Genomic DNA, 26,886 nt, shown 5'->3' on the forward strand with positions numbered 1-26,886 from the left:
GAGTACGAGTACATGTTCCCCACTTAAGCATGGCACACGCGGTTTATGGTACTGTCGGACCCCAGACCTTTAAGTTTTTAAGCTTCCAGACTCTTAGCTAGTAGAATGAATGAGATCCCCCTCTTTCGTAATAGGAAACCTCCACAAATCCCCTCCCCACTTTTATTTATTTTCAACCTTGACCTTTATCCCCAATGTGCACTTATCTTGGACAGACACTCCCCACTCCCCAACTCTACACCCTTTTTTCACTCACACTTCGATTCCACTACCACTTAAAGACTGACCTGCTTGTTTTAGGCAAACCGAAAAACAGTGGATGGTCTATTGTTTGAAATGGTTGGAAGGGCATTACTAACCAATTTTTGTTGTCTCTTGTTTGTTCCCCATCCTCTCGCCAATGAAATGTTATTACTGTAAATAATTTCATAATTTTTTTTTTCAAATTTGTGTGTATCTTAAGTAGGACAGTCCCTTGAGCGAATGTGGTATTGTGGTAACTGGGATATTTCTAGTTAAGAGTAGGATAGACAATTGTAAGTATTTGAGACCAAAGATGACACCCATTATCCCCACACTTTTGAATGGTGGTGTGCCTAATTTGTTCATTATGTATTTTTATATTTTGTGCAAATAAATATTTCAAAGTGCAGTTAACACATTTATTTACAGTTGACAAATATGAAAGACAAGTAACATTATATATATATATATATATATATATATATATATATATATATATATATATATATATATATATATATATAACAATAGAATATATTCAGTTCTCACTTTATCTTTAAAATAGAAACATTGATCACCGGTGGAGGTTATAAGCTGGTGTCTTCATCTTGTGGAAGCTCCAGGGCATAGGTCATAATTATTTTTAAATTGCCGCCATCTAAAAATAACGATTTGCCCGTAATAATAGCAGCCAACATTATGTTTAAATTCAATTGATCACAGGTTATATAGAACAAACAGATACTTTTTTCATCTGTATAAATAAAATACGAAGTTTGTATGCTGTTTATACAAACTTTTTCGGTTGCATAGTTGTACAGATGGAAAATGATTTACCTGATACATGGGGATAGAAGCAATTGGTTGTAACTTGAGTATAGTCCAAAAAGAAATATTTCGGAAAGCAATACCGATTTTTATTTTTAAAATTTTTCAATTAGAAAGAAGGATTTATATGAATATCAACCTGCATGGTATTGCTAATTGATTGGATCATTATATTCTTTTGAAGTCATTATCTTCTCTCCTAATATATGAAATTAAGTCGTCAGTCTCTTTACCGTTTTTTTTTTATCTCGGATAGATTTCTTAATACAAAATCAATATTTGATTCTTGTTCGTCAGTGTACCTTGTGAATCGTTACAGCATGCAAATCGATATAATTTCTTCTAGAAAATGCTTTGTCGAAGTCAGAATTATTTTTAAATAGCAGCTATCTCAAAAAAGAAATGTAATTTTGCATTCTATCCATAAAGAATTTTAATTTCTCTCTACAACCTAAAAAAGAAAGTATTCTTCAGTAATAAATAAATTTTCTTTTTTTCTTTGTTTCCAAATATTTTTGCTTCAATCAAAGGGAAGTAACTCTATGTGGACAAATACGTTTTCAGAATGGCAACCATATGAAAATTGTTCCGACCAAGACAAAGTATTTTCTAGAATGAATTAAGACAAACAAAGCAAATTAAAAGTAAATACACAACCGGGCCACGCCGGGTAGGGACAGCTAGTATCTTTATATAATACATAGATCGCAGGCTTATTTCTCATTCCACTATTTAGACTAATTCAATGGCAATTTTTGCCCCGTTCTGATGATCAGAACCGACTCAAAAGAACTTAAACTTTATGCAGCAAACAAGCTCTTTATTGTTTGATTTTATGACTCTCAATTTTTCAATTTACGTGAATGCTCAAACGTACCTTAATAGGATTAATTTAATACAGCATTGTAACCAGTGAAAACTTCTTAGGGTTAGCGACCTATATGACTTCTCAATTTCCAACATGGAAGCTTAAAGATCCCATTTGTTTTGTATATTTACTTAATATGTTATGGATATATTGTTCTAAAATAGTGTTATTAGAAACAGATTATTATAAAAGACTATCTGACATTTCCTGAAAGTGTATTTTCTTATTTTTTTAAAAATCTGTTTCTTCCAGAAAATACCATGTCCGGTCCAAAATTATTTTCAATTGGTTATTATTTTCAAAGGAGGGTTCATTCTGTATTCATCCATACAGAGTTACTTACTTTTAATTGAAACTAAAAGTATTTTGAAAAAAGAAAACAGTGTTTTTTCAATTTTTTTTTTTTAGCTCAGAGAGAAAAAATTACGAATGTGTAAATACAACGTTACATGTCTTTTTGTGAAATTCTGACCCGAACAAAGTATTTTCAGAAAGTAATTAAATCGAATTACATCTTACACGCTGCAACGATTCGTAAGAAAACCTCATGAACCAGAATCAGAGAGTGATATTTTAGAAAGAAAGTTATCAATAACAAAAAAAAACAATATAATTGACTTCATTTTATATATCGTAAAAATAGCGAATTCAAAAGAATTTCCTTGTGCAGTTGATAATAAGAAATTGACATGTTGTCTTGGCATAAGTACGTACTAGGAATGTACTTACAAAGGTATTAATATCAAGATATTTTCTTTCGAATCATGACGGAGAGATCTAGAAAGAGTTGAATAGGTGAAATCTCTGATTATGTATGGATTGTTAAGAGTCAGTTTTATCTACTTAGAAAAGTCGATCATCGTCTCATACTTAAAATATTGAAGCTCTCGAAAGGGAGACAAAGATAAATAAGAACAGAGCGAACACAAACAGAAAAAGTAACCGTACGATCAGAATGCACTAGACAACTAAAGTCAAACTAAATAAATAAAAATCAATAAATAAAAACCAAAATAAAATAAATCAAATTAATTAATTATTTATATAAAAGCAAACAAAAAAAATTAACAAAATTTCTCCTGATAACGATCATTGATCGAAAGCGCTAGAGAAAATGACTAACAAAAATTTACTCGACTACTCGACTAATATAATTCAAACTTTACCAACAGAAACTAAAAGAATTGCTCGAAAGATTGAGAAAATCAACAGAATAATAAAGGAAAAAGAAAACTCTGTCGCTTTTAACCAAACTTACATCGATATATATATATATATATATATATATATATATATATATATATATATATATGCACACACACATATATATATGTAATTTATAGTCTTTTTTTTATTTAACTTTCATTCAGAAAAACATAATACTTCAAAACAATAAATTTATTATTCAAACAAAGAATACAATTCAAAGTAATTCCCTTAATCCATGCATCTATTGTTTTAAAAAGTTATATTTTTCTGAATGAAATTTTAATATAAAAAACTATACATTTTATTTTGCTCTATCTAGTATATTGAGCATTTCCTATTTGGTTTATTTGGGATTGTCTTATATAAAAATATTACCTCCCCAAAATATGTTGTGAGACTTGATACCACAAAAGTCATAATTCCGTAATCCAATTCATCTCATTATTATTCTTTATATACCATGGAGTCCCGATTTCGAATCTCGCTGGATTCAGCCACTCTGATGGGTCGTAGACGACGAGAGGTGTCAGTGGATAATTATATTTTAAAAAAAACAATATATATTCCGCTCCCCATATAAGAGTACCAAATTGGTTAAAGGAAAAATTATTCCCAACTCGCATTTAGGTAAAAATGCACTTTCGGAAATAATTCATTCAAAAAGTATCGCAAAAACAAAATCAAATAACAAAACATATCGCAAAAACAAAAACAAATATATATATATATATATATATATATATATATATATATATATATATATATATATATATATATATATAAAATAAAATTACAATAAGTTTACCAAGGTAATCAAAATGGTAAACTTAAAATATATTATAAATATTAAAGAATTAATATTTACAAGTAAAATAAACTCAGCCAGATGTAAAAGCTCAATAAAACCGAAAAGGAAATAGAGCTTATAATATGAACAAATGATTAATAAAACATGTTAAAAGACATCTTGAAAAAGAGTTAAAAACATATTTAATTTTAAAAAAGGAAGCACGGCCTGATCTCGTTGAAACACCAGACCACCTAAATTAAGCAAAATTGAGTTTGGTTAGTACTTAATAGGTGCCTATTTGGAAATATCACTCGTTATATGTGAGAGAACGCTAACATCTCCCTAAAAAAAAAAAACTAACGTCGTTATCTCCCTGACGGGGATATACAAGCAATTGGGGACCACTTGTGAATTTGATGTATCCTAGAAACTTCCTCCTTTGGGAAGAAGCCGGTTCAACCCGCCTAGTGTGAGTACCGCTTCAGTATGGTATCATGAAACGGGCGCTAATTTTTGCTGGAAAGAAAATAGGCCAACCAATTCCAAATAATAGTAATGATATTATTCCAATAATAGTAATGATATAAAAACAACCATTCAATTCATTAGACGATTTTCTCACCGCCAAACCAACATGGCGTTCAGTAAGGTTATCAATTACGTAAATAAGAAACGTGAATCTGGTGACATCGTTTTGCCCCTTGCATATCGCCAATCAGTTGTTGAGGGTGTCAATAGTTTGATCCCGACTGAGTCTTTTGGTTCCAGTGGTGAAGACGCAAATATGGTGTATTAAAACAATAATCGCATATTGCATCTAAACACAGATAATAAGGTGGCCACTTACAATTTCCACAGTAACGCCCTTAACGAACTCGCGACATGGAAATTAGAATGTAATATTGAGATTGGAAAGTACGCAAACGGAAGCGTAAAGACTCCTAAAAAAAGATTGAGCGATCATAATTACAGGGGGAGATTGAAAAAAATAGGTTAAACTATTTCAATAGAGAAATGAATAGTGTGATTTAATGAAATTTTCAAATTATGTAAACACATAGGTTGTCGTCAGATCACCGAAGTTAAGCAATGTTGAGCCTGGACAGTACCGGACGGCTGACCATTTAGGAATACGAGGCGCTGTCTATAGGAGGACGTCTACACGTCTCTGCAAAACCTGCATAACATAACGTCATCATCTCATCTGATCGGGATAAACATGCGGCTGAAGGCCACTTGTGAATTTAGTATTCCCTTGACACTTCTCCATTTGGAGAAAGTCGGTTCAACCCAGCTAAAGGAATGTCACTGACAGGACAATAGTATTTTAATTTTGAAATTGCTACGAAACGCAGAGAAGTGAAATTTATTACACTGGAAGAGCATAACAAGATGCCTTATTTCCCTGTTTTAATTTTTTTTTTTTTTTTTTTTTTTTTTGTGGAACAAATATTTTGAAAATTATGCTTGTTTTTCTATTTTCTGGTAATTTTAAGTGTGGATCAATTTATTGCAGGTCTCCCAAAATGCATAGAAAGGGTCGATTGACAGTGAAAAGGAACATGTTGCAGGCATTGCAGGAGGTTTATCTCTCTTAGATCTAGCCAAGGAGCTTAGAAGAGATTGAAGAATATTGTCCTCATTCGTTTAAAATCCAAACATCAAACCAAGCAAGGCTAAAAACACAAGAAAGTCAGTGTCTGTTCGTGACGTTAGAAAAATTCGCCGTCAACTTATCAAGCAGGCGGGCAGCAACAGTGCTGCTATATTTGTCAAGGCTTGAATATCTTTCTTGTCCAGAAAGACACGCTGCAATGTCTTAAACGAAATTGCAAGAAGCATTAAGCCTATAGCACGACCTGTTTTAAACCAAATTCATAAGGAAAAGCGTTTGGTTTGGGCTCAGAAATACATGAAAACCAGCTTTGAAAATATTCTTTTCACCGATGAGGCCAGAGCAACCCTTGATGGACCAGATGGGTGGGCCAAAATTTGGAATCCTTTTGGATTCCCTGCCCCTCATCGATTCTGTCGTGAACATGGAGGTGGAGGTGTAATTTTGTGAGCTGAAATAACCTGCGATGAACTAATTGGATCATTTTGAGTGCCATAAGATCTCAAACTGACAAGCCAGTCTTATATTTTTAAATGATCATTTGTAACCATGACTTGATGACCTTCCATTGGCGCGTCATCGCAAATTGATTTTTATGCATGACAATGCGCCATCCCACTCAGCCAAGGCTATGACATCCTACCTTAAGTCATTAGTCATCAGTGAAGAAAATTTGATTACATGGCCACTAATTGAGCTAATGACCTAATTGAGCAGCTTTGGTCAATAATAAATATGAAAGTTTATGTAGCAGATGTTTAATTGTCGTCGAAGGATGAACTTTGGTAGAAGATTTTTGAAGTTTCCTATTGCATCACATCATCTCAAATCCACCAATTGACATCATCAGTTGACAAGAGGCTATTCAACGTGATTTTAATGCATGGGAGTTATGTTGACAAATAAATATTTCCTTAAACAAAATAATTTGAAATTCGTTCTTGTTTTTGGTTAATATTGTTACTGAATATGTTCTTTATTTCATATAAATAGAAATATGAAGTTAGAATATTGTTTTATTACCGAAAATATACATTTCTAGACACTTGCAATTTAGTGATATACACTTAAAATTACCAGTAAATAGAAAAATCGGCATAACTTTCACGATATTTGTTTAAATACCACAAAAATCAGGGAAATAAGAAACCTTGTTAAGCTCTTCTAGTGTACGAAATTTCACCTCTCTGCGTTTCATAGCAATATCAAAATTAAAAATATATTGACCCGCAAAAAGCGATACGCAGAGTTTACATACATCTATACATCTATATTATGGTTGACATTTTAAAAATATTTCCACTCGATCTGTAGATTTCTTTTCAAGACTAATTGAGTTTTTGTTCCTCGTTTTTTTTTTTAATGTTTATGTTATAAAAGATGAAAGTTGAACATTTTTAAAGCATCGATCGAACTTCTTTTCTCTATTAATCAGACTCTTTGACACGAAATGTCACTTGATTTAAGAAACTTGATAGATCATAAACTAGTATGCTAGATATTTGGCTCTCATTTGCGTAAAGTATTGAGTTGAGAGGGAGATAATTCTGGAGCGATAGAATGATCCAACCATTTGTCTAACGACCGTAGCAACGGATATGATGTCAGGCTTCTATCTCAGATCAGGAGTGAAAAAAATGAACTTGTCAAAAGCAAGGTGCTTGCTCAAAATGAGAGTCATTCATTTCAATAAACCAAGTGTGGATCAGAGCGTTGGTGGTGAAAGGATATAGGCTTGGTTTTCAAATTAACCAACAACCTTTTCTCCCATTCCACCACGTGATCAGGGTCAGAAGAAAGAGAATCAGAAAGATCTTGATCATTTTAGGCATCTGAAGTGTTGCCATAGATGTAGACGAACAATCCAAGTGCAATTTAGGAGATCAATGATGAAGATCAGAAACAGATTTTGACACAGAATAGAACCTTGAGGCATGGTAACGTTGATACTATGTGCTTCGAGCTTCTGCCCATCGATGACTATTTTTATAAATCTAACAGAGAGAAAGGATTTGATAGTTGAGAGGACATTTCCCAATATTCTGTAGTTAGAAATCTTATGAAGCAGAATCTTCATGCCAAAATGGTATTTATTGTTGTTATGATACGATATATCGTCTACAACATATTGTGACGCGACCATGTAACAAACAATATGCTGTATAGTTATGATATAGGTATCATATAACATCAGAATGTGTTCAATGATGACTTTTGATTGCTGGGTGGTGTTACGCGATTGAGTCTAGGGTATTAAACATGCAACATATATTAAAAAATACTAAAACTTAAAGTTTAAAGAAAAATAAAAACTATTGATTGTACGTAAAAACAAAGAAACAAAAATATTTACAAATGGTCTAAGGGAGATAAGCAAGTTTTTAATTCAGTAGTGTACGTTTAGAAGAACAATCGGAGTTAATGAAAACTAATAACAGTATTTCTTTGGCCAAAGGGAAAGTCAGAAAATGTTTATATCAAATGTCCAGTTTTTCTTTAAAGATGCTTCTAATTGATTCTTTTGATGAGATTCCTTTCAACGGGATTTGGATCCTAGAAAATATTAGCCAGAGTTAATCTAGTCAGCGTCTGACAACCTAGAGCGGCGTAACAACCCAATCTAACTCACTAACTGACTAACTGAAGATTTAACGCTATCACCGTTCTATTATGGTTTTGGTGAATGGAAAGTCCCATAAGCGCTCCAAATGAAGTACCACACAACTTAGAACATCCCAGTAACTCTCGAAAAAGAACGTTTTTATATTCTATATTTAGAACTCTGTAAGAACTCCTAAAAAGAACATTTCGATATTGTAATTTTAATGTAACATTTTTAATAGTAATGATTATGCATTATTATAGGAAATTGTTGTATCTTAATAATTTTTTGTAGCCAATGATGTTTGCAGAAATAAAAAAGATAGTCTCTAATGCAGTTCTATCTGTTTTAAGCACTACTTTATAAACACTAGAGTTTAATTGGATTAACATCTAGGAAATAACAACCATAGAGAGAGAGAGAGAGAGAGACAGACAGACAGAGAGAGACAGAGAGAGACAGAGACAGACAGACAGAAAGAAAGAAAGAAAGAAAGAAAGAAACACAATAATAGGTATGAAGAGACACAGTAAATTTAAATATGAAGAAGATGAATGGTGAGCAATAAAAACTGAGTTAATTAACATAATTATTAATTCCTCAAATATTCGAAACAATGCATGGTAGACTCTTAATCTTTAACACATGGATTTTCACAGATAAGCCCTTTTCATCAAAGGTTAATAAAAATATTATTGTCAAAGTAAAACCCCAAAGGATCAGACGAAGAATAATAAAGATAAGGTGGTCATCGAAGTTATAATTCATATAGTCCAAATGACAAAATCGAAAATCCAAAGTGAAAGGTAAGTTAATAATAAAATAAGTTACCAAAAAAAACTCCAGGATTGTTTGTAGGAAATAAATATATGAATAAAGTTCTTGGTTAGCAAAGTAATATGAAAAGAGTAGTCCATCAGAAAAAAAATTAAATTTTTTACAGAGAGAAACGAGCATTTCCAGCGGCGGATGTTTTATATAAAACGATACACAAACATAAACGTTTCTCTATAGATGATAACTTTCGGCACTGACATTTATGCTGACATGCGTGAATGAGTATAATATCTTTGTTAATATGGCAGCCAAATTCAAATCAGTTTTCCCATTTTAGTAAAAGGTCCAATCTTTAAAAAAAAAAACAGTTAGAAATAATCTTACTATCTAATTTATACTTATAACTTCGAGAATCGTTTTTAAAACGATCCAATTTCCAAATTTTGGGTCGGATTAAGATATCATTTGTGAAAGTCCAGAAACCGATTAATGATAATTTTGTAAATCTAACCCCAAATTCATAGATTGGTTCGTTTGAAGATCGCGCCCAAGTCCATAAAACCATTGCACGTACGACATAAAAATAACCTATCCTTCATATTACACACACACACGCACGCACACACACACACACACACACACACACACAGACACACACATATATATATATATATATATAATATAATTTTCAAAATTATGTAAGATGTCGTTTATTCGTGGATTTTTTTATTTACATGAAAGGCTTAATCAAATATACATTTTCATACATGCACATATTAATTTATATTATAAATATAATATAAATTGTTATATAAATAATACCATATCAACAGAAAAGAGAGATACAGGTAAGATATAGTTTCTTTCCGCACTCCTTATTTGTCGACGAAAAATTGAGAGCCGTAGGTATGGTAATGCTATATCAATTATACTCATCACGTTTTCACGACGAACAAAGATATGGAGATCAATATGATTGAAATATAAAGAGATATGTAAGATCATATAAGATAACGCAATATGTTTTTAACTTTTCGCGTTGTTCCTTATCGCTATACAATAGCGTGTGTTTTTTTTTGTTTTTTTTTTTTTGTTTTTTTTACAAAGGCATCACCACATTATCAAGGCCCAGAGGCCACTCAAGGATAAGGGTTAAAGAGTGTACAGTAGAAGTTGGTCAATATAGTAATCATTAGTAATGAAAATTTGGTAAGTGTGTTACGCTTGCATCCGGGTCGTTTAATTGTTATGAAATTCCATTTCTTATTTTTATATTAATATCGTAATTAGCTGCGACCGTTATCATGCTGTGCATCCCTAAAAAGGGAAACTGGATTAATCCAAATAAACCATGTCACCCCTTAAAAGGAAAGTGGGATATTCCAATTCCTAATAAAAAATAAATAAAAAAAATGGTGTCGCTATTGAGGCATAGCTAATAAAAATGATTTGTTCTTCTTGACCTTTTGGCCAAAATCAAAGTATAGTATCTGTTCTTCAGATGCTACATTTCAATTTCTCTCTCAGTGACGGAGAAATCCTTTAAGACTAAGACAATTTTTGTTCCTTTTCTCCATGTTACAAATACGAACTTGATGTCTAAATCTGTCCTGTGGGAAGACATTGTAAATACGTACTATATTTAATGTAAGAAAGTTTGAATATTACAATAGTAACTGGGAAAAGTAATTTCTGATTTAATTACAAAATGCCCTGGAAATGTCCCTTCTGATTAATTATAAAATGCAATGGAAATGTCTCTTATTAATTATAAGATGCCCTGGAAAATGTCCCTGCTGATTTTTTTTGTTGTTGTTTACTTGCCTCCCCACAAGGCCAGAGTCTGACATGAGGCCGATTAAAACTTTTTGGGGAAACCAGCTTCCCAAAAGGGCACTCTGGTCAGTAATAAAAATAAAAATTGTATTAGTAATGAAGGATTTCTCCTCCATTAACCGAGACCAAAAAAGGGGGGTTAAGTAACTGGAATTTTGAGACTGATACTACACTCAGAAATTCATGTTGAAGTAATGGTTGCCTAATCTCTAACCGTGTTGATGTTTTTATGTATTAATTTCGAAAAGCTGCTGAAACAGTTTATGATTTAAGCATTACTTTATTTCAAGTATATTTTAAAAATTGGGATGGGGGATATGAAGTCAGTCCCGGAAATGACTTAAACCGTTTACGATTTAAACGTTACTTTATTGCATATATATTTTTGACAATGGGATGGGGGATATGAAATCAGTCCCGGAAATGGCTGGAACCGTTTACGAATTAAGCATTACTTTATTTAATGTATATTTTCAACAGTGGGATGGGGGATATGAAGTCGGTCCCGGAAATGGTTGCAACCATTAATGTTTAAGACATTACTTTGTTTAATGTATATTTTTTACAGTAGGATAGGAGATAAGACGGCAGTCCCGGAAATAGCTGAAATCATTTACGTTTTAGATAATAATTTATTTAATGCATATTTTCAATAGTGGGGTGGGAGATATGAAGTCAGTCCCGGAAAGGGCTAAAACAGTTTACTATTTAAACATTACATTATATCATATATATTTTAGCAATGAGTTGGGGGATATAAAGTCAGTCCCGGAAACAGCTGAAACAGTTTACGATTTAAAGATTACTTTATTTCACATATATTTTTAACAGTGGGGTGGCTGACATGAAGTCAGTCCTGGGATTGAATGATATAAGTGCAAATATATACTAGCAGAAAGCGTCCCCAGTATTGAATGAGATAGGTGGAAAACATATAGTAGGAGAATACTCAGCGTCGTCCGGGATCGAATGAGATAGGTGAAAGATATATACTAGCAGAATATGCGGCGTCACCCGGGATTGGATAAGATAGGTGGAACATATATACTATGAGAATACCCGGAATTGGTTGATGTGTTTGTAATGAAATAATCAGCCCAGGCAATATATCAAAGTTATTATTTAAGTATGGGGAGCGACAAAGTGGGTTAAAGTTATAAAAATTATTGTCAGATTTAGTAACATATCCAAGAATTATGAAAAATGATGAAATGTGAGTTCATTGATTGGTGTGTTTGTAATAAAATAATAAGCCCAGACAATATATCCAAGTTATTATTTCAGTAAGGGGGAGGCTATAAGGTTTGTTAAACTTATAAAAAATAATTGTCGAAATTAGTAACATATCCAAGAATTATAAAAAATTATTAAATGTGAGTTGATTGGTGTGTTTGTAGTGAAATAATTAACCCAGAAAATATATCAAAGTTATTATTTTAGTAAGCGAGGGCGATAAGGTGTGTTTAAATTATGAAAAATGATTATTGAAATTCGTAACATATCCAAGAATTACGAAAAATGATAATATTTGATTTAACATATCCAAGAATTATGAAAAAAAGACGAAATGTGAGTTAATTGATTGATGTGTTTGAAATGAAATAATCGTCCCAGATATTATATCAAAGTTATTATTTTAGTATTGGGGGATTAATAATATAGGTTAAAAATATAAAATGTGATTGTAGAAATTAATAACATATCAGAGAATTATGAAAAATAATGAAATGTGAGTTAATTGATAGTTGTTTTTTTATGAAATACTCAGCGCAGACAATATACTAAAGTTATTTTTTAGTAAGAGAAGGCGATGCGAATAGTTTAAATTATAAAAAAAATCATTGTCGATATTAGTTACATATCCATAAATTACGAAAATTATGAAATGTGAGTTAATTGATTGGTGTGTTTATAATAAAATAATCAGCCAAGACAATATAGCAAAGCTTTTATCTTAGGGGAAAGGCGATAAAGAGGGCTTAAATTATGAAAAATGATTGTCGAAATTAGTAACGTATCCAGGAATCATGAAAAATGATAATATGTGATTTAATGCATTAGTGTGTTTGCAATGAAATAATCAGACCAGACAATATATCAAAGTTATTATTTTAGTAAGGAAGGGGGGCGATGATGTCCGTTAAAATTATAAAAAATGATTGTCGAAATTAGTAACATATCCAAGAATTATGTAAAATGATGAAATGTGAGTTAATTGATTGGTGTGTTGTAATGAAAAAGTCAGTCCAGACAATATAGCAAAGTTATTATTTTAGTAAGGGGGAAGCTACAAGGTGTGTTTGAATTATGAAAAATGATTGTCGAAATTAGCAAAATATCCAAGAATTATAAAAAAAAATGATGACGTGTGAGTTAATTGATTGGTGTGTTTGTAATGAGATAATCAGCATAGACAATAAATCAAAGTTATTATTTAGTAATGGGGGAGGTGCGAAAATATCTGTTAAAATTATGAAAAATGGTTGTCGAAATAAATAACATATCCAAGAATTATGAAGAATGATGAAATGTTATTTCATGCATTAATGTGTTTGTATTATTTTTAATTCACTTATATTTCCTTTTTATATATTCCAGTCCTTATTTAAGACGCTGAATGTAATTACAGAGCATATTATGAATAAATGACAAAAGTCTATATTCCAAATTTCATGATGTTGATCATCTTAGAATTTATTATCACAGATCAAATAAACCGCAACGAAATACGACAGTGGAATAAACGTTCTTTCGTCTCGAACAAGGGATGTGATCATCGAGACCAGCTATAACGCAAGTCGATGTCTCACTAGTAGGAATTTTATACTCACTAAGGATGTCATCACGACAAGCTTGCCTAACGAGAAATAAGCAATATAATTTTCAGAATGTGAGAGAGAATATATAATTATTTCCACAGCCAGACAACGTGAGATAAACGTGCAGCCACGTGGTGACGTAAAAGATTTTGAAGCACGTGTCGAGACGACAGGGTTTCGTTAATTGCGTGGCGAAATAAGAGACTTTTAAAACAATATGCAATGCGTTGATGGAAAACACCGGTAATAAATGCCTTTTGTTAAAACTGAAAAACACGAGTCGAATGTTTTTTCTTTTTTGTTCCTTTTGCGACTGTCTCTGCCATTCAGCGTTAACATATAACCACAACGTCATACTTTATATTGCTGTGTTATTTGTTCTTCTTCACTTATGACTTTTATAGTATGACTGACAAGACTTTCGAGCCACCAGATCGATCGACTCACGAGTAAAGAGTTCTATTGTTCAAAGATATTTATTTATGATAATTATGGATCAAACAATAATTAGATTCAGCATTAAATTTGTCAAAAATTCAAAGAATTCACGATTCACAAAAAGTAAGAAATACTCATGATTATTAGTAGCAGGTGAGTTCTCCAGTGATAAGAGATATGTTTTTATCCAAAAAATACTTACCAATTTCAGCTTAAAAAAAGAATTATATTTTTTTCCAATGAGGAAAAATGAGAAGAAAAAAAATGATGATATAAAGCGATACCTTCTAATCGATCGATTTCTTTCCCTTTAAAAGAAAATCAATCAAACTACAATAAAATACTTCTGAAATTTCAAACAAAAACGAAACAAAAGAAAAAACAGACAAATATTGAATTCGTAAATTTTTGGATTTACCGACCAATTTCTGAAAACAAAAACATTTTTTTATGTTACTTGTAAACTATAATTAAATCTATGGAAGGACAAAAACATAACAATATATTGAACAGCCTAACCTTCTTCCGTGGTTCTTTTTCTACGATTTGAGGAAGATTTAATTCTTTCATAGTGTTCTCTTTCACCTGAAAGATATAAAAGTGTAAATATATTTGATATGTTGTCATGACTATTTTCCTGTAAAATAAATGATAAGAATACACTTATATATACATTCACTGTACGAATATTCGTTTTCCGTGTATGTGTAGAAGGCAGCGACATAACCCAACTCTAGCATAATTCTGTCCTAACCTTAATATAACCATAATCAAACACTAACCTAACTCTTATTTAACCCTAACATAGCCCCAATGAAACTCTAACTAAACTCTAACATAGCCCTAATTAAACCCTAACATAGTCCTAATGAAATTCTAACTAAACCCTTACATAACTATAAACAAAACCTAAAATAACCCTAACCAAAACCTAACATAAACCTAACATTACTTGGTTTTGCATTTGTATGTTTTAATGTCATCTGCCGTTTTACTTTCGCTGCTTTCGAATCGTAAATTGTTTCAATCATTTCCGGTTTGTTTCGTTAATCGCAATCAGGCCCATTCAGATGTGTATAAGTACCATACTAAAGAAGAACGTATTTGCTTTTTTAAACATGTTGAAAAAAAGGTATTTTTATTTGAATTTGGAAGTAAAATTTAGATTTTAAATTTGACATGAAATCATTTTTTTCTAACCATGAACTAAATAAAGTAATAATAACTGAACTTGCAAGAACTTTATTAATGAGTTTATATGTATATGTCAGAAGACATTTGTTAATGACAACATTTATGGCAGCTATTATAAGATTGCAATATATATATATATATATATATATATATATATATATATATATATATATATATATATATATACGTGAATCATGAGGTAATTACATGTGATTAAACGTTTGGCAGGATTTAATATGATTACCCTCTCAATAATCACAATGCATTCTAGGTCAGTTGAAGGAAAAAACATGACAATTTTTATATATATATATATATATATATATATATATATATATATATATATATATATATATAAAGTGGTGGTTGTGTGGGTCCAATGAGAGAAAACAGTGTATATTTAAAAGATAGAAGCCATCAACAATTGTAGGTTTTTCAGATTTTTGTCAGTTTTTAATATTTTTATATACTTTTTATAACGCGTTTCAAGCTTTGTTAAGCTCTCTTCAGATATTTTTATGCAAAGAATTTTTAGTTAAAGGTTTGTGGAAAAAGAAATCTCAGATATTAACTCACACACACGCAACGCACAACCCTCGCCCTAGCACACACGCACACACTGATACACACACATATAAAAAAAGAAAATCTTAAAAAACTCATAAAATATTCACCGAATAGACTCAACACTTCCCCACTAATCAAATGGACTTAACTCTAACCGACCGAATCCTTGACTTGCCCTACTGGGGACACAAAGTCTTAGATTAACTAAAAAAACTTTATACAAAATATCTGAAGAGAGCTGAACAAGGCTTGAAACGCGTTATAAAAATATTTAAAAAATATTACAAAATGACAAAAGTCTGAAAAACCTACAATTATTGATGGCTACATTCTTATATATATATATATATATATATATATATATATATATATATATATACTAGCATTTCAGCCCGGTGTTGCCCGGGTGTTTGGAGGTGTATGTTGAGAAAAAAAAAAGAAAAAGCGGTCAATTTTTTTAAACTTTGACCCCTATTATGTCCCCTTAACATTTATTGTTTTGGACTCAAATCAAGTTATTAAGTTATATCCATGTCCAAGGAATCTATATCTAAAATTTCAAGTGTTTAGACCCACAATTGGCGGAGGAGTTTGGTAGAATTCTCAAAGGTCAAATCGTTGAACTTTGACCCCTTGCTCGGGTGTTTGGAGGTGTATGCTGTGCAAAAAAAGCAACAAAAAAACAAAAAAAATGGTTAATTTTTTAAAACTTTGACCCCTATTATGACCCCTTAAAATTTATTGTTTCGGGCTCAAATCACTTTATTAAGTTAGATCCATGTTCAAGGAACCTATATCTAAAATTTCAAGTGTCTAGACCCAAAATTGTCGGAGAGGTTTGGTAGAGTTCTTAAAGGTCAAATCGTTGAAATTTGACCCCTTAACAGCCAAATTTCTGGCTGACACCCGTCACATCGATTTTCCCAAATCTCAGTACCCGGTATTTCAAATTTCGAGTCTATAGACTAAAAATTGACAGAGTTATTGCGTAGGGAAATGTACACAGACACACAGGCACACAGACAGACACGTTCACTTTTATAGATATATATATATATTATATATATAAATAATATATATATATATATATATATATATATATATATATATATATATATATATATAACGTCACAGCTTACACGCCATTAAAGCCGCAAACCGGAAACCCTAGATTCGAGTTTTGAGTTTATTTGCGATGATCAGTAGAACATAACTGAACTAAGGATTTGAAACCCGAGTCACTTGTATGTGAGGAAAGCACCCTGCCACCGGAGATACCATACCACATACAAGAAAGTAACTAACTCAGATCAAGCAAACCGCTGTGAAGTCAAACTATGGAATATACAAGGGGTGTAGTAATCCAAACACTAAGAATCCAGACCGATGTCTTACAAGTAGGATTTCACACGGATATAAATATATACAAATCACATCACCGAGAAAGAAAAAAAAGAGCAAGAATATGATCACGCGAGAGATGTGGATACCATTCAGGATCACGTGCTAGACGTAAACGACGCTCGAGAAGACGGTCACGTGAGAGTCGTCACAGCGGTAAAGGGAGAATAAGGAAATAAATATTGGAGTTACTTACTATTCTTTGCCTTCGTCTCCTTTGCGACTGAAACTGTACAAAACGTGTGTTGGTTTCCGGATAACGTTACACACACACACACACACACACACACACACACACACATACATATATATATATATATATATATATATATATATATATATATATATATATATATATATATATAATTATTTAATGCATTGACATAAAATACTGTAAAAAAAGATTATAATATTTTATTAATCAATTTTCGATATTTATTTCAAAAGTGCTAAATACGTGATTAGGGCTAGGTAGTAAGGTATAAAAATATATGGCAATTAAGCTAGGGAATCCTTAGGCTAAATGCACCTCATATGCGAATGAAACATGGAAGATACTTAAGTTATGTATATATAATTGCCCAATCGCCTTTCTTCATTCACTATTTTTAAATGACAATGACAAGAAAATATTTCTTACTGTAAGCAAAAAAATGTCGCTTTAATCAACAAAAATTACAAATGTTTACCTAAAAGTTGTTCAACAAACTTCGGCACTCAATCTCTTTGTTATGCACTGAAAATGAGAAAAAAAGGTATTGTCATTGGTCAGGAATTAAAAACATGTGTTATCATGAGATGAAATGCGTTTTAAAAAAAGGAAGAATTCTAAACTCTTATTTGTGACTGGCAAAATATCGACAGCGCAGTACGAAAATTTCAATGCATTTCCATATTCGTTATCGCAACCTTTGACCTCGCATTATTTATTTTTGGCTAGTTCAATAGTAATATGTTGCCAAAACATTATTCTATAGCCATGGGAAAATTTGACGCATGGGTCAGAAAGTGAGATTTAAGGGTAAGCATCATGGAGAAAGTTCTTTCGGGACCTGGAAAGCGCCGACTGCATTCCCTGATAGAGGCACCTCAGGCGATTAGAAATAAACTAACCCCTTTTCAAAGAGAGAAGACAAATTCGGTGGCCGTGAGCCATCCTAGAACTGCACATGACTCAACAAAATACTTCAGGCAACAAAGAAAGGGACATTTCAAAAATGGTCTAAACTCTATTCACTTTGCTGCCGAGAAAAAGGCGAGTTATGTAAGATAGGGAGGAGTTGTGTACAAAAGTATTCATCTTAAATCAACGGCCCGAACATTTACAGGTTTCTGGAAACTTGCCTGTGGCCCATTGACCTGAATCGAAAAGAAACCTTGCAACGATCCAGGTACTGCTTCTCTGAGTTTCGATAAAGCTCCTTCTTCGAAGCTAGTGTGGCGAAAAAAAGTCACGCGGCATATTGTCATTGCTACACATGATGCTAACGGTAAGGATGATGTCACAACGCAGTCTTTTGCGCTCCAGAATATGTAGATGGGTGGTGACGATGGCTAAGTGGTTAATGACACGACCTCACGACCTCACGACCTGACTGTACAACATTCAAATTCAGTTCGTTCCACAGAAATTTTTTTTTGCTTATTTGTAACTGGTAAAATATCGACAGCGCAGTAGGTAAAAAAAAAAAAAATTGGCAATTTTCGAGTGGTCATTATTGTAAGTACTCAATGTCTTTTGAAAAAAAATTTTAACTAGAAAGATAACAGGGAAACGAATTCCAACAATAATCATCTGATTTATTTGAAATGAATGATATTCAAAAAATAAGAACGTATAGGTTAAGGGATCTCAGTCCTTGTTTGCAGGACTTTGTATGGCGTTTGTAGACAATCCGCGAAAACCAAACATGATAAGGGTGAAGCTTGCATGCCATATTCCAGAATGATCGTATCAGAAATCGTATCAGCGGGAAAAAGTTGTCGACTATCACGATAATAAAGAAATATTAGATGAGTCTTATTTCTCGCTAGAATGCAATAGGAGTAAATTGTTGCATCTTTTATATTAAACGTCTTAAAATTCTTAAAAACATCTTAAAATTCTGAAAAGTTCATGTTTATACAATAAGCCGTTATTAAGACATGATATGTTCCGATACGGAAAGATGGCTAAGTTAAAAACAAACATAATGAGCATAATTTATATTTCCAAGAGAAAACTGACTAATGTTGGATAAATATGGATTGTAAAGCTAGATGTTATCAAAACATATATATATATATATATATATATATATATATATATATATATATATATATATATATTAACGATGCATCGCCGTCAGTGATGTTTCCCTGAGATAATATAAAATTTTCTGATCTCCAAATCGTGAGATTTCAGCCAGAGAACCTAATCAAAGGAAGCAGTTCCCGGACCGAGCTCTTGTCCCAGAGTTTTCCGATACTACAGCCATTTCCATTAGAGCTTTTAAATTACTGTTTTTGTTCTGACATTTTATGCGTACTTAAGCGTTTGAGTACGTCACATCCATCTATGTGTGACGTAGCCAAACGCTTAGGATGATGAGTTGTTTAGCGTCGCTTATTTCGATTTTTAATATTGTACCTATTTACTATGCCTCCCCACGGGACAGAGTTAGACACAACGGGTCGTTTTTTAACGTGGAGAAAAGGTACAAAAATAAAAATTGTCTCAGTCGTCAAGGATTTCTCCTCCACCGAAAGAGAACAAGAAATGGAAGTGCAGCATCTAAAGAACAGATACTACACTTTGATCTTGATCAAAAGGCCAAGAAGGTTGTTTTTTTATTGTTGTTGTTGTTGTTGTTGCTGCTGCTGCTGTTGTTTTTACTGATTGCCCATGCGCAAGTGATCGCTTGAAAGATAAAAGAAATGTAAAAATTGATAATGCATTCTCCTGTTGGACTTATTCTTTAAAGCTTTATCTGCGCCTAAACCTAAGCGTAGATTCCATGAACAACGCTTTTTTTCTTAGAATTGCACACCTGTGGAGCCATTTGCCTGTTTTCCAGCTGACTATAATATGGTCGTCTTCAAGTTCAACGTAAACAAGTTCTTGATGAGCCGTTCCTGTTAAGTAATCCAATTTACCAAATTCCCACTACTAACAATTACTACCGCATTGTCCCATTGAACACTGCACACTTATACCCTTATCCTCGAGTGGCCTCTGGCCTTGATAAGTGGGGACTCCTTTGTAAAAAAAAAATTTTTTTTTAAGACCGTGGCGTTAATGAAAGATACATGAGCACATGATGCTTCATCTCAGGGAAATTACGAAAGTAATTTGGCGGGACAAGATAGTCGTTCATGAAATCCATGAACGTGCAGGTTTACCATCTATGACAGGTTTACAAATACAGACGAATCTCAGATTAATAGTACACCTGGAAAAAAATAGAACCTGAACGATCGTCAATACAACTACTGTGTATAAAAAAAGATGAATTAAGGTAAACCCCAAACTAAAATTCAAGGGTACAATAAAAAAAAAAAAAAACGTTGGAATGGGTGATTTTCAAAATCATCTGATTGACAGAACAAAGCGGGGAAGTATGATCAATATAACATATTGATTTCAAAGGTCGAGATTTTATCGTACTAATCATTTTATTTTTTATAATAAACTTCGGTAAATTTTACATATATGTTTTGTTTTTGTTTTTATGGGGGAATAACCAATATATGTATGTCAATACTGAATATTTCCTCTGGAGACTTATTAGATAAAACAGAAAGTTCTCAGAGTGAAAAAAAAATACATAGCGATGCAACAGATAAAGTTCAAAACGAACCAAAACAACTGACATTGAGTCCTGTTCCATTTGTGAGCTTTTTTAAAAATGTTATATTTTATGGGCCGCCATCTTATCATATAGTAAAATTACCAAATTTACTACTATCCTACTGAGTCAAATTTTATATATGACATTAATATTAGACATGCTCTGTTGCTGTGTCCTAACAGACATCGAGCTCTTGATTTAAAAAGGATCGATCTGCATAAAGAATCGAAAATATTCGCAAAATCTTACATTTTCACAAATATATATATATATATATATAAAGGAGAGAGAGAGCGAGAGAGAGAGAGAGAGAGAGAGAGAGAGAGACAGCCAGACAGAAAAATGAGAAATAAATGGATTTACATCGTTTAATTCTGTGTTTACCTGTCGGTTCTTCGGATATAAACTCTAAATTGAAATCGCATGTTCATCGTTGAATGTACAGATAAAGCAGACGCATCTTTTTTTTTTCAGATACGTCGAAGCAACTCCATTAGAAACGCCATGGGGAAAATTTAAGTCTTGTTCCGTGCTTTATAAATGTGTTCCTTGTTATCCTTTACCACAATGCCGTGTGCATTTTATCTGCATGGGAAAGCGAGATAAATACCCATCGCAGGACGGGTAAAATTGCGTTCCCGCAAGGACTCGTGTCCTAACGGACAAAGTACTTGGTAAAATTCAATTGTACAAATAACAGTGTTGTGGAGGTTGAAGGTTCAATCTTCAGTACGAATGATACTTAGAATACAGTTGCGAATTAATTAGGGCTTCTACCTGGCTGACGAAATGAGAGCATATTACCTCCGTGGATTAAATAAAGTTCCGTTTGAAATTCAGTGCAGATTTCCGAATTCGACAGAAAGATCTTCCGAGTTTTACAAGATACACCTGAAGAAGGTCGGAGGTTACATCAACAGAAACGTTGTGAAGGCAACACTCAAGATGTTAAGAATAGTAGATCGAATAATCCAAATAATACGGGTAAAATTTATTCCATGAACAAAACAGTTTTGCACCACTTTAATGTCCCCCTTACAAAGATTGAAATCGAAATATAATACAGTGTAACCCTGATATAAGAAACTTCTTCGACAATCCCAACAGTTGTCTTATATTCGGGGTACACTTATATCCGTGATTCTTATATCCAGGTTGCACTGTACATTAACACAGGCGCTAATTTGGGACCAGAAAAAATCTTTCTTATATCCTTTTTCTTATATTCGGGTTTCTTATACCTGGGTTATACTGTCATACTGAACCTTAGGTATAGAATTTTTATTCCAATTTTTATTAAAATCCATCACACAATTTTCATTATAGAAAGTTTCTAAAACGTAAGACTTAAGGGGTCTTAAGAAGAAATTGAAATTCACGGAATCTTGCTCATTTCGTATCTAATGACTATGGATCCAATTAAATGCAATTCTGATTTATGAAATAGATGGTTGTGTCCATATTGCGTCTTTTTAAAAAACACTTTTAAATACATCAAAGAAACTGAAAATTGGGGAATTTAATTGATACCTAATACCCATTATTAATATTTGAAAAAAGTCGGAGATATTTGAACTTTTATGAAGGGCTTTAACCCACTTTTTATCCTCTTTACATAAAACTAAATTAACCTAAATATATTTCTTACTACAAACCTCTACACCTAACAGCTGTGTTTAAATATAATAATGATCAGTGTATATGTAAATCCTATCATATAAAGTATCATATGAAACAATATCATTCAAATACTACCGTGTTTGAATAATATGGTTGTGGCAGTTTTAGTCATTTAGAACTACTTTAAAGCTTCACCGCTCAATCATTTTTCGACCAAATTTAAAACATTTATTACAGATCACCTTCTCAGCTATATTGTGAAAATATTTTTTCAATTTTCGTTCAGTAAAACAAAAGTTATGATGAATTTACTCTTGTTCAAAATCGTAAAAGAACGTAAGGAGTTGAGCGACGTTTTTTTATGACTGGTTTCCATAGTAACAACGTAACTTCAGCGACTATTGTTGCTACCAATTCACCGCTCTCGCGAAAAGAAAAGTAACAAGTAAAACAGAGAGAATGGAAGAATAAAAGGGAGATAATTGGGAGGGATTTTATTGAAAGCAGACGAGTGCCGTACATTGATTTTACTGTGGGGAAAATAGAGAAAGCTTACCTCAAAAACGTGCTCGTGTCTGTCTGTCGTGCAGGCTGAGAAGGAAAAACAAAAAGATTTAAGATGGCGACCTTGGCCTTTTAATGCCCACGGTCTCAAACAGCTCTCGAAAAATTGCGTCACACACGTGATTTTGAGGTGCGCTAGGGCACCATAAAAGCAGGTGGCTGGGGGGGGCAGAAACGTTAAGACCTGTGTAGAGTGAACATCGTCAGACTTTTCCGAACTGGAAGGCAATGATATTGTAGTCGGTCAAGAAGCAAGCCTGCAGAACAGTTTTCCATGGGCGGGCAGTTCTAAGAGAAAAGTGTTTAGACCTGTGTTGAGTGAACATCCTCGTGCGACTCAAACTTTTCCTATTCATTTACATATGTGTATGTTATATTTATGTGGCAAAAAATAAGACTGAAATTAAACAAACAAGTGAATTTACTGGAAGCCGAGAAAATCATGGATTACAATAGAAAAATGTGAGCATGAAAAGTATTATGATTAAGCTTAAACATGGAAAAGTAAAGGACTAGTTGTTAAAACTGGGAAAAAAAGGACAAGATATTCTAGTAAAAATATAATAAATTTATAACTTAAAATATTGCAGCATTAAGATTTTTTTTAATTCAATATATAACATTATATAATGAATTCTTAATGCTGCAATCTTTTAAGTTATAAATTTCTTATATTTTTTACTAGAATATGTTGTCCTTTTCTTTTTCAGTTTTAACAACTAATCCTTTACTTTTCCATGTTTAAGCTTAACCATATTACTTTTCATCCTCGCATTTTTCTATTGTAATATATACCTTACTGTATATAGATAGGTATATAAATTTATAGTTTATTGTAGACAAACGATTAATAAACGAAATGTCTTTGTCCACCACGGGCTTTTATTTTATTTTCTTACACGAAAGTAATACACAACTCACCATCATTGACAACGTTACATATGCTAAGAGAATTAATTAAATGCTCTACTTACGCGTTACAAATCTTAATCGTATAGAATATCAGATATTTTTCTTGTAAGTTTTAACTGGCATTTTCATCGACATATGGTTTGAAATACAATTTTTATGTGTCTATATATTGTTAGAAGAGGATATGTCTGTCTGTGAATCGGTCGGTTTGTTTGTAACGCTTAACTTGTAAATAGTATTTTTTTTAGTCCGTCAGGTTTAAAACAACATGTATAAATACGTCCATGAATTTCTATAAATGCATCTTTACGTCCGTTGGTTCATTACGCTGAACTTCAAAAAAAAAACATTTTAATTCGGTAAATGCGCAAATTTTTACGAACATCGGTTTCTGGTTTCTCTTCTGTATTTCTTCCGGTGACTGTGACAAAAGAACTTGCATTAATTAGACGAGACTTCATAAATTAAATATCCCGTTCATTTGTGTGAGGTGTTAAGAAGGGCTATACGCTCGAATTTCACTCGTTTGATTATCAAAACAAACACAGTAAAAGGGCGCATTAGGTTCATTTCTGCCTGGTATTAAACCGCAGATTGGCCCCGCCGATACCAACAACAATAAGACTTGAAAGAAAGAGACCTCCTTTTCGACATTTACACTTTTAGCCTGTACAGGTCCAGCACAGTTATTAAAAACATAAATGCGGCCATATATATGGAGCTAACGCGCATCCGATGATAGAGTCGGCGGTAAAGGTGAAGTGTCAGAGTTATTCTGTCTTGGACATGAGTCCCTGGCAAGGCCATTTATGGCGGCCATGGTAAGCACCAAGAGTTTGTGAAACCGATCAACAGAGCTCTATTGAAAATCTAGTAGAAGTCGGTGTTAGATGCAGCATCCTATGTTCGTTTCTGTCACTTCCTAAGCTAAGACGTGTCAAGCGTGGAAATGCAACCAATGGAATGAGAATTATCTTTTTCCTTTCTTATTCAAATTTACAGGGAGAAGAAAGTTTACTCTTTCAATAGAAATCCTCCCACTTCACTCACCCTCACCGTATTCATCATATTTAATGGCATAACACTTTGTCTGCACAGATCTCTCTTTGCTTTACTATACCCTTTCGCAATTTACAAGATATCTTAGTTGACACAATATTTGAACTGTAGCTGAAAAAAATAAATGCAATAATTATAGTCTATAAAAATAAATTAAATAATTTTTTTTAAAAACTCTTAATATTAAATCGATCTCTTATCGAATGAGCAACATTTAAAGAACTGTTTTTAAAGCAAATTGTGGTCTTTCGTACAAAGAACAGAAGTAAGCGTACTATAATTTTACGACGTGTCGCTAATTACGGAAAAGCTTAGCTTGTCTATAGCTAAGAAAACACATCAATTTTTAAAACACACCATTTTAAATCGATATTTAATTATATCTAACTATTTAATATAAACTTTAAATAATAATATTGACACTGTTGTTTTGCATACAAACAATCCAGCTGACAGTATTAAATTTTGTTGACACGTTTATTTATTACGTTTCTGAATTTTTTAGATGAGGATTGAGTATTCATATTACTTGGATTCTTAAGACTAGCGTTCTCATCTTGAGTGCTATTTTCACAACGTTTCGGTCTATGTAATCTCCAACCGTCTTCATGTGTATCTTGTAAAACTCGGAAATTTTCTGTCGAACTCGGGAATCTTTTTCTGTCGAACTTGGGAATCTTTCTGTCGAACTCGGGAATCTGCACGAAATTTCGAACGGAACCCTTTATTGTATCAACGGGTATAACATGTTCTCGTTCCGTCGGCCACTACTGGGAAGAAATTCTAAGTAATTCGCAATTGTATTTTGAATGTCGACAAGATACATCTGAAGAAAGTCGGGGGTTTAATCGACCGAAACGTTCTGAAAGTAACGCTCAAAATGAGAACAGTAGTCTAAAGAATTCGAATAATGTGTTTGTTTATATTTAATTACAAATTATTAAGTGCAATTAATGTAGTCATTACGTTATATGTTAATTTTATACTAATTTAATCTAATGTAAAACTGTTTCTAATTCATACGAGCACACATTGCTTTAGCATGAGTGAAGAAGGAAAAGCGATAAACAAGAACTTAAAAAAAGGAGTCAAAGTGATAAACGAAATGAAAACAATCAGAAGATGATGAAAATTAGGAAAAATAGAAATATGACAACAGGGAGAGGCTTAACAAGAAACAGGAAGAAGTGAAGTAAAAAAAAATAGCAGCAAAGGAAGGGAGATTAAGACGATACAGATATAAATCTGAACAGTGCAAAAACGGAATCTTTGAAAACAGTGAAAGCCAATTCTATTAGAATGTAAATAAAGGGAAAACAACAAACAGAATAACCGGACCCGACAGAAAAAAAAAAAACGCTACTGGAGCCAGATATGGGAAGAGCGACAGGATCATAATAGAAATGGCGAATTACTTTTTTTTTAATTATTTTTTTTTTTACATTTTCCCCCCAAACAAGGCACATTGCCACTTTGGTGTAGGGGGCTACTATCAGGGGCAGCAACTACCGGGGCACTATGTTGGGAGAAGAGTCACAGAATGAAATCATCATGGAAACACTCTAGACCACTTTACGAAAAATGGCAAACTGGAGACCACCAGGTCACGACTGAATACATGCACATTGGTTTTAAAACAATCACAACACTCCACGAAAGGCTAATTCAGAACATGAAAAGATGTATCCATGAATTAAAACGTGAAAGAATGGAT

The 26,886-nt window shown here is 32.6% G+C and overlaps 1 protein-coding gene across 7 annotated transcripts in view; it reads right to left on the reverse strand.

Annotated features, from left to right (window-relative positions):
* The window catches only part of LOC145295967 (dual specificity tyrosine-phosphorylation-regulated kinase 4-like), a 436,432-nt gene that overhangs the window by 262,214 nt on the left and 147,332 nt on the right, over positions 1–26,886 (reverse strand). For 4 of the 7 annotated variants that reach the window (XM_080141884.1, XM_080141893.1, XM_080141887.1 and 1 more), the window contains 2 exons: positions 17,877–17,923; positions 14,545–14,610 (listed from right to left, as the gene is read on the reverse strand). Coding sequence is in view for 4 of the 7 variants with exons in the window: in XM_080141893.1 (XP_079998019.1) it covers positions 14,545–14,595 (51 nt within the window). In the remaining 3 variants the exon portion in view is untranslated. The remainder of the gene's footprint in view (positions 1–14,544; positions 14,611–17,876; positions 17,924–26,886) is intronic. The other 3 variants (XM_080141888.1, XM_080141891.1, XM_080141882.1) reach the window with 1 other exon arrangement.

This window comes from Euprymna scolopes, chromosome 16 (genome assembly GCF_053919585.1).
Source record: "Euprymna scolopes isolate OS-2025 chromosome 16, ASM5391958v1, whole genome shotgun sequence".
Taxonomy (NCBI): Eukaryota; Metazoa; Mollusca; class Cephalopoda; order Sepiida; family Sepiolidae; genus Euprymna; species Euprymna scolopes.